General features: G+C 37.8%; 1 protein-coding gene across 14 annotated transcripts in view; it reads right to left on the bottom strand.

Moving 5' to 3' along the window:
• Nucleotides 1-19,954, bottom strand: part of LOC123507349 (ankyrin repeat and zinc finger domain-containing protein 1-like) — a 360,722-nt gene that overhangs the window by 58,221 nt on the left and 282,547 nt on the right. For all 14 annotated transcript variants that reach the window (XM_045260121.1, XM_045260118.1, XM_045260124.1 and 11 more), the window contains one exon: nt 4,497-4,703. In XM_045260121.1, coding sequence (XP_045116056.1) covers nt 4,497-4,703 — 207 coding nt within the window. The remainder of the gene's footprint in view (nt 1-4,496; nt 4,704-19,954) is intronic.

Genomic DNA, 19,954 nt, shown 5'->3' with positions numbered 1-19,954 from the left:
TTAAGTGCCCCCTTTGCATATCCTCACCAGTTGAACCTGTAGTGTTTTTTTTATTTTTATTGTTCACTGGCTCCCCGATGCCAATCTTACCCGTTTAACCAGTGAACGTAACAAGATGTGTAACAAAAGTTATAAGGATTTCACAAATAATTTAAAAAACACACCAATTTATATAGAAACAGAGGGAGAGAATGAAAAATAGAGAGAGGGTAAGGAGGTAAGTAAGGTTAGGAGGAAAAGCTACATCTTTAATTCATCTATTCTTGGTAAGACAAATTTTTATAACTGTACACTTCTTAAATAATAATTAACTTTTTATTTCAGTATAAATGTCAAGATTCCTATGATTTATCACAGAAGCTAAACATCTTGTAAATAACTTTTCAAGTGTTCCATATTTGTAATAAAGTTCTTATTTTGTTTTTCTTCCTGTGAATTGAACAATAGTATTATTTCCAAGATATTTTGCTGGTATCGCAAGTCTTTGGGAGTCACGAGATTCAATGAGATGTTTCTTTGGGCCACCATATTGACTAATGTCATCACAGCTGATCAAAGCACAGAGGTGCCTCAACTATTCTAGAACAGATAGGGATGCATGATAAATGTTGTCATGAAGATAAGCACATGCTGTCTTGCTGTCAGTTAGACAGCATTATTATAGCAATGACAGTCTTTTGTTTATTCCAGGTGAGAGGTACACAAAAGCATTTGACGGGATAAGTGCTACAGGGAGCATGGGGTACATGCCAAGTTGCTCTCTCAATTTCAGCCCTTGTGTTCAGGAATGGATTCATCCATTGATTCTTAATGAAAAAATGGTTTTAGTTTTTTAACATTTTGGTTTGCAAATGGCCTTCAGGAACTAATTAAGTTTAAAAACCAAGTTTCCAGAGTTTCTATTCTGTCCAACTCTCTAATGAAAGAGTTAACCAGTACTCTCAATCATTCATACCTTTCTCGAGTAAACTCTGGAACTCCCTGCCTGCTTCTGTATTTCCAATTTCCTATGACTAGACTTCATTTAAAAAGGAGTATTCAAGACGTTTATCCTTTTTTTTTTTACTAAGTCTATTGAACCTGCAAGAGGATGGGCAACTAAATGGGCCTTTTTTTTTTACAGTTTTTGTTGTTTTTGTCCAACTTTCCCCTCTTACATAAAGAAAAATTTAAACTGGAAACTTCATAGCTCATCTCTTTCTAAAAGAGCTCCTACAAAGTTGGGCACTCTGAGGTATCTCCACCAGTTTTTCTCACCCCAACTACGTACAAGGGCTTTCCACCCATGTATGGAAAATTCTACATATATATGGGAGAGTTTCACTCACACAGTTTTATTAGATAAGGTGTAATCAAAAGCTTTTCATCTCATCAGTTCCTCACCACTGACTGATGGTCTTTAGCCTCTTTCTCACCACCAGAAAGTTGCATCTTTTGCAATTTTTTACTTCAATTTTCATGCCAATTACTCTTCTGATTTTGCTAACTGCATGCCTTTCCTTGTGCCATAAGAATTTCTTCTTCTTTTCATCCCTATTCTGTCCACCTCTCTAATGCAAGTTAACCACTACTCTCAATCATTGATACCTTCTCTGGTGTACTCTGGAACTCCCTGCCTGCTTCTGTATTTCCATCTTCTTATGATCTGACCTCATTTCTAATTTAGGAGGGAGATTTCAAGATATTTATCCCTTTCTTTTGGCTTACTCTCTCAGATCTGTATGGAGACTTGCAAGTATGCGGGCTTTTTTTTTTTTTTTTTTTCAACTCTATGTTGCCCTTGGTCGGCTTTTCCATGTTACATTAAAAAAAATTCTTAATTGTTCTGAAGGTTTAACTGGAATCTATGAGAAAATGGCTGAGTTTTAGCCATTTATATTAGGAAAAATATTATTTTGTGATGCGGGCTCCTAAACATTTGTTACTCATCATTCTTTTATTAACCATCACTATATTTTGTTATTAGATCTGTAGTATGTCTATGTATGTGTCTTTTCACACTTTTCAATCTTCCAACATGAAGTCTCTTTCAAGTTAGGGAAACAAATCTATCTAGGGAGGGTGTAGACAGTATTTCTGAAGCACTTAAGTTAATCTTTGAAAGATCACTTAGGTTTGCTGAGATACCTCAGGACTGGAAGTTAGCTAATGTTACTCCAATATTTAAAAAAGGTAGGAAGGATGATGCGAATAATTATAGACCGATCAGTTTAACTAGTATAGTATGTAAGATACTAGAGAAAATCATTAAGGGTAGTATTTGGGAGCATTTAAATGAGAATAGATTAATTAGAGATACCCAACATGGCTTTAGATCAGGGAGGTCCTGTCTTACAAATTTGCTCGATATCTTAGAATATATTACCAAGGAGTTAGATGATGGAAATAGCATAGATGTTATATATCTAGATTTTAGCAAGGCGTTTGATAAGGTACCGCATAGGAGGCTAGTGTACAAATTGAGACTACATGGGATAGGGGGTAAGTTAGTTGATTGGATTAGTGAATGGCTTTCTGATAGGAAACAGAGTGTAGTATTAAATGGGGCAATGTCTGAGTGGAAGGAAGTGGTTAGTGGGGTACCCCAAGGATCAGTGCTAGGACCTCTTCTTTTCTTGGTGTACATTAACAATTTAGATATAGGAATTAGTAGCAAAGTATCAAAGTTTGCAGATGATACTAAGATAGCATGTGCAGTACAGGGTGAAAAGGACAATTACAGAATACGAGACCTGGACAGGCTGATAGCATGGGCAGACAGGTGGCAGATGGAGTTTAATTCTAAAAAGTGTCAGGTTATGCATTTAGGTAAAGACAACACAAACTTTAACTATGAGATGGAGGGATGTTGGCTAGAGGCAGTAGAGGAAGGAAAGGATTTAGGAGTAGTGATAGACAGGACTATGAAATTTTCAAAGCAATGTTTAGAACCAAGAAATAGGGCAAATAGGATCCTGCGTTTTATAAATAGAAATGTTAGTTATAAAAGTAAGGAAGTGGTGCGTAGCTTATATAATTCCTATGTTAGGCCCCATTTAGAGTATTGCATACAGGCCTGGTCATCCCACTATAGGCAGGATATCAACATGTTAGAAGCAGTTCAGAGAAGAGCAACTAGGATGATACCAGCATTAAAGCACCTGGAGTATACTATAGAGATAGATTAAAGGAATTAAACATGTTTTCATTTGAGAGGAGATGTATAAGAGGATATGATAGAGTTATTTAAAATGTTCTCAGATACAAACTACATAGATGTGAGATCTTTCTTTACCTTAGAGGAGGGAAGTAGGACTAGAAATCACGGCAGGAAGATTAGAAAGCAAGGCTGCAGGTTAGATATAAGAAAATATTTCTTTAGTCATAGGGTGGTAGACTTCTGGAATGCATTGCCAGAGAGGGTTGTAAATAGCACTAGTTTGACAATGTTTAAAAATAGATTAGATAAGCACTTAAATTTATTAGATTTATAATTATGTATAGCACTGCATGATAGTTTTTATAAGAAATTTACTGTAGTTAAACAAGACATGATCCCCATGTATGGGGACCACAAATTGTAGAGGATTTCGCTGCAGGACTTAGCCCTGTTAATGGGCCAAATATTTAGAATTAGTATATAATGTATTGTGTACTTGTAAGTGTATCTTTAAGTACTGATGACGAGGTCGCTGTGCGACTCATACAAGATAACCTAGATGGGCCCTGGTGGCCCTTTGTTATCCTATTATTTATGTTATATGTTATGTTATGTTATATGTTAGATTAGACTGGAATGAGAGAAGCTGGGAAATTCCCCTCACTCCCCTCTACTATTATAATCATTTGAATACAGTGCACTGTCATGGTGATAAGTTGCATCTTTTCCTCTCTTTGCACCTCACAACTGACAAATTTCAATATCTTTACATTTTCAAGATGAAGGATGTAGAACTCTATTTGCCATTTACTTTAGCATGAAAAAGACATGTACTACCTGCTGACTAAAAACAAGCTATCTTTAGCAAATTACCAAATTTTTTTTTTTTTTTTATAATTGCAAAGAGATGTGTAGGAAACTCCACAACTTAGGGTTCAACATACTTGAAGCATGGAGAGCTGCACAAATTATTATAAATAGACTGTCTTTTAGCAAAATGTTAATACGCCCATGCATGTAGGAAGAAACATGTGCAAGAAACCTCACAGCTTAGGAGTAGAAAGAAGAAGGAATGGAATAATTAGAGGAGTGAAGATTGTAACGCTCATGTTTCAGGATAGTTGCATGCAGAAACTTATCTACTCTAGCTACTCATTAGAGAATAAGGGATGGATTTTTAAACAGATATAAAATTAATAGACTGACACATTCACTATTATAACCTAAGTATGTTACCAGAACAGAAAAAAAAATTTCATATTCTCTTGTTATCTTTTGTTCCTAAGGTCTAGTATATTCAGGTATAATAGAGAAGCCATGATTACAGTAAAATCCTGAAAACCAAGACTTAACATACCTTTTCTCTGTCATTAAGTTCAAGAAACTTTTTCTTGTCTTCTTCTTCTGCCAGTAATGCTTTTTCTTGTTTGGCTTTTAGTCTTTCTTGCTGTTTCTTTTCCCTTTGTCTCTCCTGCTTGGCCTGCCTCTGAACTTTCCTTCTTAAAGCCAGCTTGGCTGCTTGTTCTAATTCTTGCTCCTTGGTCAATGGACTTGGAATTTTAGCCTAAATGGAATTGGGCGCAAATTAGTAGATTCATAAAATATTCACAAGAAAACATACTCTTCATTAAATATATTACAACTGATATGACCTGACTTTGTAAATTTTTTTCTGAATTAAAATTTTCTACCAACAAAAAGTAATCAACTGACATATTTAGTGGAAATTTCCATGCTATCATGCATAATACTCATGTATTATTGGCATATGTTGTGACTTGTGTATAATTGTAAAATTATATAACAGGATAATTAAGGTTAATATACAGTAAAAGTCCATTAACCCTTAAACCTCAAGTGTCCACAATTGTAGACATGTGGTGCATGGGCTTGCAGTGTGGGTGTCTATAATTGTGGACTAGACATTTTTTTAAATTAACATGATGTATTTGTCCTTCAGTCCATTAAACATGTTGTTTTATTTCAAATAATACCATCCCATGCTCCATAGACTTACAAGTAGTCAGACAACACCTTGTGCTAACTCTAAGAAAATATCCACTAGATATGTACCAGCTTCACTCATCCTTCCAGTCCATTTCATTCCCAAGATGGGCCTCGTCACCCATCAAGAACGTCAGGAATAGGATTGAAAGCTAGCGAAATTGAAGCAGAATTAGACATGACATTCAAAAGTACTATCATTGGCAATGACAGTGATAGCAGACTGAGTTAGTGTAGAGATGGTGATAGATATGCTGCCTGAGCCAGTACGTACAATGCAGTGAGTGATACAACACCAAAAATATAATTAGCTCTAAAAGTTACAGTGTTTTATTCAGTGAAAATAAAAGTAATATTTTTTTCATTTTCCATCTTTCTTTTGTTACACAAAGTAATTGCAGCATTCCAGCATGGATGTTGGTTCATTGCTAAGTTTAGCAAGTATTGATAACCATTAATTTTTTTACAATGAAACAGAAGTTGAGTTTTATATGCATGTGTTTCATGTAAATTGTATAAAAGTAATGCTTTCTATTGCTAAATAATAGGAAACAAGTCCAGTAGGGTTGGATATATCTCTATAATAATTTGTTTTCTGGTTTCTTCAGAATTCTGTACTTGTTCTACCAATGTTCATTTAGTGTCAAATTAATGTCAAAGGACAGCAAGGGCTTTACAGTAATACTTCATTCAGTAACATGAATTTATGCGTGAATATGCCAACGCAGGAAGCAAAGCACACACACGGGAGTCACTGTCGAGGACGGAGGGATCTGAGCAGCTTGCAGAGAGTGCTACAAAAGGACTTGGATCCAGCCAGGCCTAGACATATGTACAGGGGGGAGAGGGGGTCATAGGTTCTTCTATCTCCAAATGAAATAAGTGTTAGATTACGTATAGCCAAGGAAAAGATAAAGTGAGAGACATGGATCCAGGTAGCGCTGCCAGGCACATGGAGGAACCAAAACATACGCTGGCTGAAAATCAACGTTATATAGAAACACCTATTGGTTTAAGAAAACTGACTGAAGACACTATGGATAAGGATTTCTTGGGTTTCCAAGATGAAGGAGGAAATACAAGGAGACTTGTAGATGTAAGGAGAGAATTAAAATATCTGAAGGAAGCGATGTCCAGTCTCATGGACAAACATGACCGACGGGTAACAGAAAACACAGCCTTAAAATTGAGAATAACTGAATGTGAAAAGGTCAGTGGAATAAACCAGGAATTAAAAGAGGAGATTTTAGAAATAGGGAAGCAAAATGACGCTCTAAAAACCACATGCCAGAACTTGCAGGATAAAATGCAGTAAAGGTTACAGACAGGATAGAAGGTAGTCTAGGTGAAAATAAATTGAAAGAACTATGAAATGAATGAAAACAAGAACAACAGGAGGATAAAGTAAAATTTTCAGAAGTGGTTAAGAGACAAAATCAGAAGAACACAAAAGCTGCTGTAATCCAAGTTATCAAAGAAAAGGAAAATATTGTGCGGGATGCAGTGGACAAGAAAAAAAAGCTTCGTGATCTACGAGATGAGGAAAAAGAAAACTCCAAATAAATTCGCAAGAGAACGTGAAGAAAGGGAAATGGCCAAAATGGTTATCAAAAGGGTACAAGACACCACACAAGAATTTGACCAGGAGGTGGAGGAAGTGGTTAGGCTGTGAAGGTACACTGAAGGGGGTAAGAGACCAATGAAGGTGAAAATGAGATCTCAAATGGCTGTAGAAGAAATAATGGCTAGAAAAGGAAGTTAGCGATGATGTCGATCACAAGGAAATATGGATAAAAAGATATGAACTTAGAGGAAAGGGAAAAAGAGAAAGTGCTAAGAAGTGAGGGTAAGGAAAAAACGAGAAAAGGACAGAGATAGAGAAGAAGAATTTCTACTGGAGGGTTCTGGATATGAAACTAAAGAAGTGGTACTTAAGGAAAAAAGAGGAGGTCGTGGAGGAGGCAATAAATTAAGAGTGACTTATACTAATATAGATGGTTTGTTATCAAGTATATTGGAAGTTCAGGATTATTTGAAAGAGAAAAAGCCAGATGTAATGTGTATCGTTGTAACAAAACTGAAGAATGAGATACATGTCAACTTTAAAAAGAAAGGATATAATACCTGGAGGAGGGACAGGAAGGATAAAGGAGAGGAGTGCTAACAATGGTTCGTGATAACATTTGTGTGGAGGATGTGCAATATGCAGAGGACAAAGTGGAAGCATTGGGAGTAACAGTCAGAACAGAAGATTTGAAGAAGAAAAAAATAATAGTTACATGTTCCACCAAAAACTAATACATGGGGATCAGAAGACCATAAAGATATGCAAAGAGAGACGATAAAGTAGCTAGAAAGCATGATAAGAAGAGATAGAAGAATACTTTTAGTTGGAGACTTTAACTGTAAAAAAATAAACTGGGGAGAGATGGAAGTAATGGACAATGCTGGGCAGTGGAGTGAGAAAGTGTTACAGATGACTATGGTTAATAAAACGGACCAGTGGGTAGAAGAGTCAACAAGATACAGGGGGAAGAGGAACCATTGTTACTTGACCTAGTCTTCACAAAAAAAACAGAGTCCCCTCCAATCATACAATACCTTAGTCCAATGGGGGGAAAAGTGATCATGTGACACTAGAGATGCAAATGCAGGAGGAAGATGAGATAAGTCACAGAGAGGACTATGAAGAAGAGAGATTAAATTATGCAAGAGCAGATTTTGAAAAACTAAGGAGTTATTTTACTGATATTGAGTGGAATAATATTATGTGCAAGAAGACTGTACAACAGAAATGTGACATATTCTTACAGGAATACAATGAAGGAGTAAAAAAGTTTGTTCCTGTTTATAGAGTTCAGAAAAAAATACATACATGGTACAATGCTACATGCTTACAAGCAAAAAAGGCAAAGGATAAAGCGTGGAAGAAACTTTTAAATCAGGGAAATGACTATAATAGTCGGCAGTACAAAGATACTAGAAATGAATATATTACAGTAAGGAGAGAGGAAGAAAGAAAGTTTGAGAAGGATGTAGAGGATAAAAGCAAGGATGAACCAAAACTTTTCTACAAGTTTGTATATGGCAAAACAAAGAATAAGGAAACAATTGAAAAATATAATTAAAGAAGGAAAGACATACCAAACAGAGAAAGAAATGTGTGAAATAATGAATGAGAGCTTCAAAACGATATTCACTGAAGAAGATGGCATTGAATTGCCAAGGATTACAGAAAATTGCAGTTCATAAAGAGGATATTGGAAGAGTACTAGACAAGTTGGAAGTCAGGAAAGCAATGGGGCCAGATGGTGTATCAGGCTGGGTATTAAAAGAATGTAAAGAGCAATTACTGGAGCCAATTTGGGAAATAATTAAAAGTTCAATAAATGAAGGGACAGTTCCACTAGAGTGGAAGAAAGCCAATGTAGTCCCGATATTTAATGGAGGAAAGGCATCAGAACCACTAAACTACAGACCAGTGTCACTTACAAGTGTCGTAGGGAAGTTATGTGAAATAATTATCAAAGAAAAATGGGTTAGATTTCTAGAAGAGGAGCAAGTCATATTGAACAGACAATTTGGGTTCAGGACAGGGTGGTCATGTGTATCAAACTTATTAAGCTTCTACTCGAGAGTTATTGCAGGACTTGAAAACAGAGATGGATGGGTAGACACAGTATACCTGGACATTAAAAGGCATTTGATAAAGTCCTCACGGAAGACTTCTTTGGAAACTAGAGAACATAGGACTGCATGGAACCTTGCTCGAATGGACAAGAGATTATTTGAAGGATAGAGAAATGAGAACTGTGATCAGAGATACATACTCATCTTGGAGTAAAGTAACTAGCGGGTGCCACAAGGGTCAGTGTTAGCCCCATTATGTTTCAAGTTTATGTAAACGACATTCACATTGGGTTAAACAGCTATATGAATTTATTCGCTGATGATGCAAAGTTGCTTAAAGTTATCAAAACCAGAGAGGACTGTATACTGCTACAGGAAGATTTAAATAAGATCTATGAGTGGAACAAGAAGTGGAAGTTGGAGTTTAATACCAAGAAATGTCATATAATGAAACTAGGAAAGAGTAAGAGAAGACCAGTATGGAACTATTTAATGGGACAAGAGCAAATAACGAAGACAAAAGAGGAAAAAGATCTTGAAGTGATCATACAAGAAAATCTGAGCCCTGATAAACACATAAACAAGATATTTGGACTATCATATAGGATGGTGACTAATATAAGAGTAGCATTTCATTACATGGATAAAGATATGATGAAAAAAATCATCACAAGCATAATATGCCCAAGGCTGGAATATGCAGCAGTGGTATGGTCTCCAAGTTCTAAAAAAGGTATAAGAAAACTGGAAAGGATACAGAAGATTGCTACAAAGATGGTGCCGGAATCAAAGGACCTCACATATGAAGAACGACTGAAAGAAATGGGACTGCCAACCTTGCAAGATAGAAGAGAACGCGGGGACCTAATAGCAATGTATAAGATAGTAAATGATATTGAAAAGATAGACAAAGAAGACCTAGTGCTGTTGGTGGAAGAAGATGGAAGGACAAGAGGACATGAAAAGAAGATCAGGATGAGGCAGTGTGTGAAGGATGTTGGAAAATACAATTTTCCACACAAAATAGTGGAAAATGGAATGCATTGGATAATGGAATTGTTGCAGCACATAGTGTGTATAACATTAAAGAAAAAATAGATAAATAGAGATATGGAGACAGGACACTATGAACCCTGCTTGACCCCTGTACAATACAACTAGGTAAATACAACAAAACATACCTGTGGTTTATGTATTAATCAGAACACTAATAATCAATATTTCCTAATCAGATTTTTTGAAGATGGTAAGATAAAATTAATTTATGGATGTAGATTAGTGGCAAGGGGTGGAAATAGACACTGCTACTGATGCTGCTCCATCTACAGTAATAATAGATAGTGCAGTACAGTTATAATTTCTAAAATAAATATGTTATTTGAATGACATGGAACTTTTGTATGTTACATCCAGGATTTTAAGTATTCACTTCTCAATTCACCATAGCAGGTGGGTGTGGGAGGGGATTGTATGGTCATACCCTGTACCAAGTACCGTAATTGATGGCTCATAAGATGCTCCCAGTTTTGGCAGACATTGAGGAGAAAAAAAAAAAGATACATGAGCAGATTTCAGCTCTGAATATTAAGTGAAGGATTTCACCTTACATTTAAAGACTCACATGAGTGGCTACAGGGCAGATTTTTTCTTTTTAATAATTTTGTTATGATCAGATTAAATTGGATGTAGATACCCTTTGCAATGGCCCCTCTCATGTTGTTTTTTCTTTTGTTGTTGCTAGATTATGCATTTTTACATTTTTTTCACAAGCAACTTTAGGGAAGGTAGTGGCCTAGTGGAAAGGAGGTGAGCACAGGATTGGGCAGACGTCCATATGTAGGTTTGAATCCCATCACATACCGCCTTGATACTTTGCCATTTGTAGAGTTGTTTAAAGTTACCTACATGTTACCATTATACCCAGATTCTAAGACCTAAGTGATTACACCAAAGATGCACTTGAGTGGTGATATGGGCCCTATAGTAAAACTAAATTGTACTGACCCACAGGATGAGGCTAATAATCCTTGCAATCCTGACATATCTCTCATTACTTCAAGGAAAATGGAATAGTAGTGTTTTATTCGATTTAATGCATCACTTTAGTCAAAAAAGGTGTGGGGGGAGGGACAAGAGACATGAAGATCTCTGCAGGTGATTATGTCGTAAGTAAATTGAATGTAGTAAAGGTGCTGGTCATATAAGTGAAAATGAGATTGATAATTTACAGAATACTTACTGTTATGTCCTCTCAAGATACCCAATCTAATGTAATGAGTGGTGAGAAAAAATATAGATGAGACAGTATTTTATATTAGTTATTACCCCAAGCTGACCTATTTATTGAAGACCATTGAATGAGGAGAATTTTTTTTCTTGTTCTGTCTGAACAACACACAGTAAGACACGGAAGCGTCAGTTTGTCTTTCCATTGTGGCGACCAGATAAGTGAGTAAATTTCGACGTGTGTGGTGACCTGACTTGACCCCCCTCTAACCCAAAAGAAAATCCTGCCTTGGGGTGAGTGGCAACGTCATCTGACCTGATATGCCACATAGTTCATACATGTACATGAAATATCTTCATTTGATTTGGTATATAACAGTTATTTGTATCACCCAATGTTTAATGAAATAGTCAGAGTATTCTTAGAATGCTGTTTGTTGATAATTCTATGATTAGAGAATTGTGAGTATTACTGTATATAATGAATGTTTTGGTTGGAGATCTGGTGGGATGGTGAACAGCACCCTAAGGGTCAGTACAATTTAGTTTTACTATAATATGGGTACCACTATAAATAAAATTGCCTGCACCACTAATGGGTGGAAACTGAACAGTGCTTCCCATACTCTTCAAGCAAACCTACAGGTGCTATACCTTGGGTTTCTCTCCATGTTACCGGGAAACAACTTTTGAATGAGAGTGGTATCAGAACAGGTGACAGGAGAGAGAGAGAGAGAGAGAGAGAGAGAGAGAGAGAGAGAGAGAGAGAGAGAGAGAGAGAGAGAGAGAGAGAGAGAGAGAGAGAGAGAGAGAGAGAGAGAGAGAGAGAGAGAGAGAGAGAGAGAGAGAGAGAGAGAGAGAGAGAGAGAGGATATAAGGGCCGTTTTCTTTTGCTCTAGCCAAGGCTGCTGAACCCGATCAGACGCAAGGCCCGATTTTTTGCATTGCAAAGAGGAAGAGTTGCTTCTGGGCAGAAAACCATTTGTACTCACTTGTTTATTGAATTTCTAAGTGTAATCAGTATGTGAATACAGGCTATTTTATGTGTTTCTCACCAAACTTTTACTTTTGGGACCCATGATCACCTACTGATGGCTAATCGTATCTTAAAAATATTGTCGTATTTCAAGGCTTAAATTATATAAAATTTTTCGGCGTATATAAAAAAAATTGTATGTTAGGGTGATCATATGTCGAAGTACCACTGTATATTGTTACATATCGTGTCCCTTCATGCCACTCACCAAGGCAATTCATAGCCCTCACAGCACCCACAGGGTATGAGGGGAGGGCACAAGACACTTATGGGCAGGGGTCTGGCGAATGCATCCCTCAGTGGATTTGTAGCGATTTAACCCATTACCGGGATGGTAGCTTATACGAGCAGTTGCATGCGAATCAGAAGCTCAATGTGGGTGTAAACAAATGGAGACATGGCACATGTCTGGGAGCAAGAGAGCTGACACAAAACTTGCTGGTGCTTTACAATTATTTTCTTATCCCTTAACCACTTAACATTACTACCTCACACCAATCTTGCACCTGTCTATACACTGTACTTTACACTGAGTGCCAGTTCATGGTGTCCTACAGCAATCTCGCAACATACACACCACAATAAACCTAACTGACCCTACTGGGTGATATCCAACCTGGTGCATCACTACCTGGGGTTTAACCAATGAGGGTCAAATTGATCTCAGTACCAAATGAATCCCCATACCTAATACTTAATTTACAACACATTTCTTCCTTTTTGGTGAGAAGGCAAAACTCTGGCCTGGGTAGGACTGGTAAAAGGTAGTGGAGCTGGTGGCTGTCCTTTCTGTAATGGTGACATCTCTGCCTCCTTATACTTTATACATAGCTAAGGAGAGTGCTTCTCCTTCCAAAGTAGTCTGCTATGTGGGACTTTATAAAAAAACATTTTTATGTCCAGGTACACAGTGTCCGCCCATCCATCTCTGCTCTCCAGTCCTTCCACTACTCTTGAGTAGAAACTTAGTAAATTTGTTACAAATGATATTCCTGGCCTGAACCTATTTTGTCTGTTTGATATAATGGGTTTTTCTTCCAGATATTTAAGCAATTTTTCTTTGAAAACAATTTCACATATCTTCCCCATAACACTTGTTAGTGACACTGGTCTATAATTTAATGGCTCAGTTGACTTTCTCCCTTTAAATATTGGGATTATGTTAGCTCTCTTCTATTCCAGTGGTACTCTCCCTTCATTTAATGAGCTGGTAACCATTTCCCAAATTGGTTCTAACAATTGATCTTTACAGTCCTTTAGTGACCAGCCTGACACACCATCTAGTCCCATTGCTTTTCTGACATCCAAATTTTCTAGTAGTCTTCCAATTTCATGTTTGTGCACAATGATTTCCTGCAAGCCTGTACAATGCAATGTCCTATTTGGTTCTGTAAAATCCTCTTCTTAGTGAAAACAGTTTTGAAGCTCTCATTTACTATTTCAGTCATTTCCTCTACAGTTTGGTATGTCTTCCCTCCTTCAATTATTTTTTCTGTCGTTTCCTTATTCTTCATCTTACCAATGATATACTTGTAGAAAAGCTTGAGTTCATCTTCACTCTTCTACACCACATTTTTCTTCCTCTTCTTAATCTAACATACTCATTTCTAGCAGCCTTATACTGTTGTCTGTTGCTTTAATTTCTCTACTTCACCAAGTATTTTTATTTGTTTGTGAGTTAACAGATTGTAAATTAGTATGGTGGTAGATATTGAGGTATATCAGAGTGTGATTGAGTGCGTGAAAGAGAGTGTTGACGTGGGATTGGGCGAATTTGTTGTGTGTGAGATGTGTGGGCATGACAGGAAGGTCCTTGACTTTTCTGAGTGTATGGTGTGTAGGCTCAAGAGTGAGAATTTAGTTCTTTCTCTTGAGCACCGAGAATTGCGAGAGGAAATGAGAAAGCTAAGTGAGGGGAAAAGTGCGAACGAAGTTCTCATCTTTGAGTTGAAGGAGGAGGTTAAGAGGCTTGGGGAGGCAGTGAAAAAAATTAGGCAGGAGATCAGTGTTAGGCCGAAGGTTGGACCTTCTGAGGGCGACAGGGTGGCTTGGCCCTCTGTTGGGAAGAGCAGAGTGGGGAAGAGGGAGCAGGCGAGCCAGACTGGGAAAGATAGTAGTCAGGATGGGCAGAGATGGCAGGTTGCGAGAAGGAAAGCGAAGGCAGTTAGTGAATGAAGTGGTTGTGGTGAGTGAAAGGAGAGAGAAGGGGGTAGAGGAGAGGAGGAGGAGGGTTGTGCCTAGCACACCTCAGGTGTGTGTGGTGGGTGACTCTCAGGTTAGGTACTTAGATAGCACTTTCTGTGGGAAAGACAGGGATAGGAGGATGAACGTGTGTATGCCTGGTGCAGGTGTGAAGGCAGTGAGTCAGGAGGTGCAGAAGAGGGTTGGGGGGATGGAGAGGGAGGGTGTAGTAGTTTTGCACGTAGGTGGGAAATATGTCAAAGCAGGTGGGTCGAAGGAGTTAGTGACAAGATTTCAGGAAATGTTAGGCAAGATAAGGGAGAGTGGTAGGAGGTGTGTAGTGTCAGGAATCTTGCCTCGTGTGTATGTTAGCAGGAAAATGTTGTCTAGGGCCATTGGTGTGAATGATCGGGTAAAAAGGATGTGTAAGGATGTGGGTGTCAGCTTGTTTTTGTGGATGTATGGGATAGGTTCTATGGGCGAAGGGATTTGTATGCTAGGGATGGTGTGCATCTGAGTAGGAAGGGTGTGGATGTGCTGAGTGGATGTCTGGAGGGGAGTTGGGATGGAGTGTAGGGGTGAGGTAGCAAATGCATTTCAGAAGAAAGATGTTGGACATAAATTAGATAGGATAAACAGAGATAGTGAAAAGATTAGGAAAGATTTCCAGGTGCAAATAGGAGAGAATAAGATTAGGATTCCAAATAAGGAGACAGCATCTAGGAAGGTAGCAGGACTTAAATGTTTTATGTAAATGCCAGGAGTCTTAGGAACAAGAAGGACGAGTTATCTAGTTATATAGTTGAGGAGGACTTAGATGTTGTATGTGTCACAGAGGCATGGGTAAATGAGGAAAAGTTTAGGGAAAATAGGAAAGAATATGAAGTAGATGGATACATTATGTATTTACACCAGAGAATTGGTAGGATAGGTGGAGGAGTAGTTATTTATGTAAAAATCCTTCATTTCCAGTCAGGTTAATGGTATTAAGGTAGATAACAGAGTAGAGTCCTTATGGCTGGATGTTAGAGTAAACAAAAGTAAGGTTATTAGAGTAGGAGCTTTTATAGACCACCTAACCAGTCAGCAGATGTAGACAACCTTATGGTAGATGAGATAAATAGGGGTGTACTAGTCAGACAATTATCTTAGGGATTTTAATCTTAAGTCAGTAAACTGGGAGAGGATGGTAGGAGATGCTAGTGAAAATAAGTTTATGGAAAGTTTTCAGGATAACTATTTAGTGCAGATGGTAGATAAACCTACTAGGGGGAGGAAGGTTTTAGACATAGTACTAACAAATATTGAGCATTGTTTAAAGGAAGTTGAGGTAGGAGAGACTTTAGCAAACAGTGACCATCATATAATTAGATTTATCATTAATTCCAGTAGGGATAATATAGTGAATAAGACTAGAGTCCCAAACTATCAGAAAGGCAATTATGGTAGGTTACATCAGTTATTAGGAGAGGTAAACTGGGAAGATAGTTTTGGAAATAAAACTGCACAGGAGATGTGGGATATTTTTAAGGTTGTAGTAAAGGGTATAGTGATGCAGTGTATCCCTTACAAAGATATAAGGCAGAGAAACAGGAAGCCATTATGGTGGACTCATGAGATAGGTAGACAGATCAGAGAGAAGAAGAGGGCATATAGAGAGTTGCAGAAAAGTGGGAAGATGTAGATTTGATTAGGTACAGACAGGTCAGAGATGATTTGAGTAAGGTTATAAAAAAGTAAAAGGCAGGCAGAGATAAAACTAGCTAGAGCTGGGAGTAAAGATCCCAAAAATTATATAGTTATTACAAGGTCAGTGATAAAAGAAATAAGGATAGGATTGGACCACTCAGAAAAGATGGTGTAGTAGTGGATCAAAATGAAGACATAGTAGAATTATTGAATGAACAATTTTCTTCAGTATTTACTAGGAAAGAATAGGAAATCCTGTTACAAACAGTGCGATGAGTAGTTTAAGAGCTTTAGAAAATATTGATATAAAACCGGGAATTATTAGGAAATTTATTCTTGAACTAGACGATAGGAAAGCTAGTGGTCCTGATGAGCTACATGCCAGAGTACTTAGGGAGGGTGTAGACAGTATTTCTGAAGCACTTAAGTTAATCTTTGAAAGATCACTTAGGTTTGCTGAGATACCTCAGGACTGGAAGTTAGCTAATGTTACTCCAATATTTAAAAAGGTAGGAAGGATGATGCGAATAATTATAGACCGATCAGTTTAACTAGTATAGTATGTAAGATACTAGAGAAAATCATTAAGGGTAGTATTTGGGAGCATTTAAATGAGAATAGATTAATTAGAGATACCCAACATGGCTTTAGATCAGGGAGGTCCTGTCTTACAAATTTGCTCGATATCTTAGAATATATTACCAAGGAGTTAGATGATGGAAATAGCATAGATGTTATATATCTAGATTTTAGCAAGGCGTTTGATAAGGTACCGCATAGGAGGCTAGTGTACAAATTGAGACTACATGGGATAGGGGTAGGTTAGTTGATTGGATTAGTGAATGGCTTTCTGATAGGAAACAGAGAGTAGTATTAAATGGGGCAATGTCTGAGTGGAAGGAAGTGGTTAGTGGGGTACCCCAAGGATCAGTGCTAGGACCTCTTCTTTTCTTGGTGTACATTAACGATTTAGATATAGGAATTAGTAGCAAAGTATCAAAGTTTGCAGATGATACTAAGATAGCATGTGCAGTACAGGGTGAAAAGGACAATTACAGAATACAACGAGACCTGGACAGGCTGATAGCATGGGCAGACAGGTGGCAGATGGAGTTTAATTCTAAAAGTGTCAGGTTATGCATTTAGGTAAAGACAACACAAACTTTAGCTATGAGATGGAGGGATGTTGGCTAGAGGCAGTAGAGGAAGGAAAGGATTTAGGAGTAGTGATAGACAGGACTATGAAATTTTCAAAGCAATGTTTAGAAGCAAGAAATAGGGCAAATAGGATCCTGGGTTTTATAAATAGAAATGTTAGTTATAAAAGTAAGGAAGTGGTGCGTAGCTTATATAATTCCTATGTTAGGCCCCATTTAGAGTATTGCATACAGGCCTGGTCACCCCATTATAGGCAGGATATCAACATGTTAGAAGCAGTTCAGAGAAGAGCAACTAGGATGATACCAGCATTAAAGTGCCTGGAGTATAGAGATAGATTAAAGGAATTAAACATGTTTTCATTTGAGAGGAGATATGATAGAGTTATTTAAAATGTTCTCAGATACAAACTACATAGATGTGAGATCTTTCTTTACCTTAGAGGAGGGAAATAGGACTAGAAATCATGGCAGGAAGATTAGAAAGCAAGGCTGCAGGTTAGATATAAGAAAATATTTCTTTAGTCATAGGGTGGTAGACTTCTGGAATGCATTGCCAGAGAGGGTTGTAAATAGCACTAGTTTGACAATGTTTAAAAACAGATTAGATAAGCACTTAAATTTATTAGATTTATAATTATGTATAGCGCTGCATGATAGTTTTTATAAGAAATTTACTATACACTCAACCCTCGATTTGCCGGACTAAAAGGGGGGAAGGCTTGTCCGGGAATGGCAAATGTCCGGCAATGGAAAATGTCCGGGGGTCTACCCCCTTGCCGGACTTTACCCTATACAGGTTGAACCCCGCTTTAACGGCACGCGATTTACCGGAATCCGTGTTTAACGGCAAAAATTTCCGTGGGAACATAGTGTTGTCTTTAACGGCATTTCGGCACCTGCACCAGCTGTACCAGGAAGTTGGAAAATAAATCAGACGTTTTTTGTTCAGAAAAACAAAACTGAGGGAGAAGAAAGAGACTTTGCACCAGATGTGGAAGACAAGAGAAAGAAAAATAAAAGAAAGGCAGGATCAGGAAGAATAGAAGTAACAGGAGGTGCCGAGGCAAAGGCAAAACCTCCGACGACCATCATCATCATCATCATCATCATCTCACCACGTGGGGCCGTAACACATGCCAATGCCGCCGACACGTAAGCACAACACTCGTGTGATGCGGCAGACTTGTTTACAGTCCAGTACTAGACGTGTATGTCCGCCCGCTGCCATCTATAGTGCCCGATTTGCGAACTTTGTCTGGCGCGGTAGTTTGAAATCGACTTGTCCCGGACTTTTTTTTTTTTTTTTTTTCCCACAGACTCTTGTCCGGCAAATCCGAAATCCGGCAAATGGAGGTCCGGCAAATCGAGGGTTGAGTGTAGTTAAACAAGACATGATCCCCATGTATGGGGATCACAGATTGTAGAGGATTTTGCTGCAGGACTTAGCCCTGTTAATGGGCCAAATATTTAGAATTAGTATATAATGTATTGTGTACTTGTAAGTGTATCTTTAAGTATTGATGACGAGGTCGCTGTGCGACTGATACAGGATAACCTAGATGGGCCCTGGTGGCCCTTTGTTATCCTATTATTTATGTTATGTTACTTTTTGAGTCTCCTCCAAGCTTTATCTTTTTTCCTCTTAGCTTCTATACATCTGCCATTGTACCAGGCTTGTATACTCTTCTTTAATCTATAAATTGTTACATATTTCCTCACTACCTCACTATACTTCTGTAGGAAGAATTCATGTGTACCTTGTACTGCCTTGCCATTCATAATGTTCCTTCATTCTATGCCACCAAAATATTGTCTTAACTTTTCAAAATCAGCTCTTGCATAATTTAATCTTTCCTTTTCATAGACCTCTCTGTATCTTAGCACTTTCCATTTTTGCATTTCTAATTCTAATGTTGCATGGTCACTTCTTTCTACTGGATTCTGATATTGAATGGTAAGAGGGGGCCTCCAACTTCTTTGTGAACAATAGGTCAAGCAATGATGGTTCTACTTCCCCTCTGTACCATGTTGATTCTTCCACCCACTGATCCAGTGTATTCACCATAGTTAACTGTAACATCTCCTCGCTCCATGATCAAGCATTACCCATTACTTCCATCTTTCTCCAGTTTACTCTTTTGCAATTGAATTCTCCTACTAATAGTATTTTTCCACCTTTTTTTTTATTTATACCATGTGGACTTTTCACGGGAATTTCAAACACTTTATCACCTCTCCTTGCATTTCAAGCACTTAATCACCTCTCCTTGCATTTCCTTATGTTATTCTGTTCTCCATGTATTGGTCTTAGATGGCACATATGTGACTATGATTCTCCTTTTTTTTAATTTCTTCAGTCTTGATTGTTACTCCCATTACTTCCACCATACCATCTCCATACTGCACTTCCTCCACACATATATTATCACAAACCATTATTAGCACTCTTCCTCCCCCTTTTCCCTTTCTGTCACTTCTCCAAGTTTTACATCCCTCTTTCTTAAAGCTAACATGGACCTCATCCTTTAGCTATGTTCCTACTATGCACATTACATCTGATAATTTCTCCTTGAAATAATCTCTAACCTCCAACACACTGGACAACAACCCATCTATATTTGTATATGTCACTCTTAATTTCTTGCCTCTCCCTCCACTTGTATTTCTTACATTACCTCTTTTTCAAAAAGATACCACTTCCTCAGTCTCATATCTAGAACACTCCAGTAGAATTTCTTCTTCTCTATCTCTGTCCGTTTCTTTCCTTCATTTCTTTGCACTCCTTTTTTTTTTTCTCTGTTTCAAGTTCATCTCTCTTTTTATCCATATATCTTTAAATTCAGTATCTTCAGCCAATTTCCCTTTTCTGTCATTATCTCCTCCACTGCC

Source organism: Portunus trituberculatus, chromosome 22, assembly GCF_017591435.1.
Source record: "Portunus trituberculatus isolate SZX2019 chromosome 22, ASM1759143v1, whole genome shotgun sequence".
NCBI classification, from domain to species: domain Eukaryota; kingdom Metazoa; phylum Arthropoda; class Malacostraca; order Decapoda; family Portunidae; genus Portunus; species Portunus trituberculatus.
Note: the sequence above shows the minus strand (reverse complement) of the source record. Positions and strands in the feature narration are given on the sequence as shown.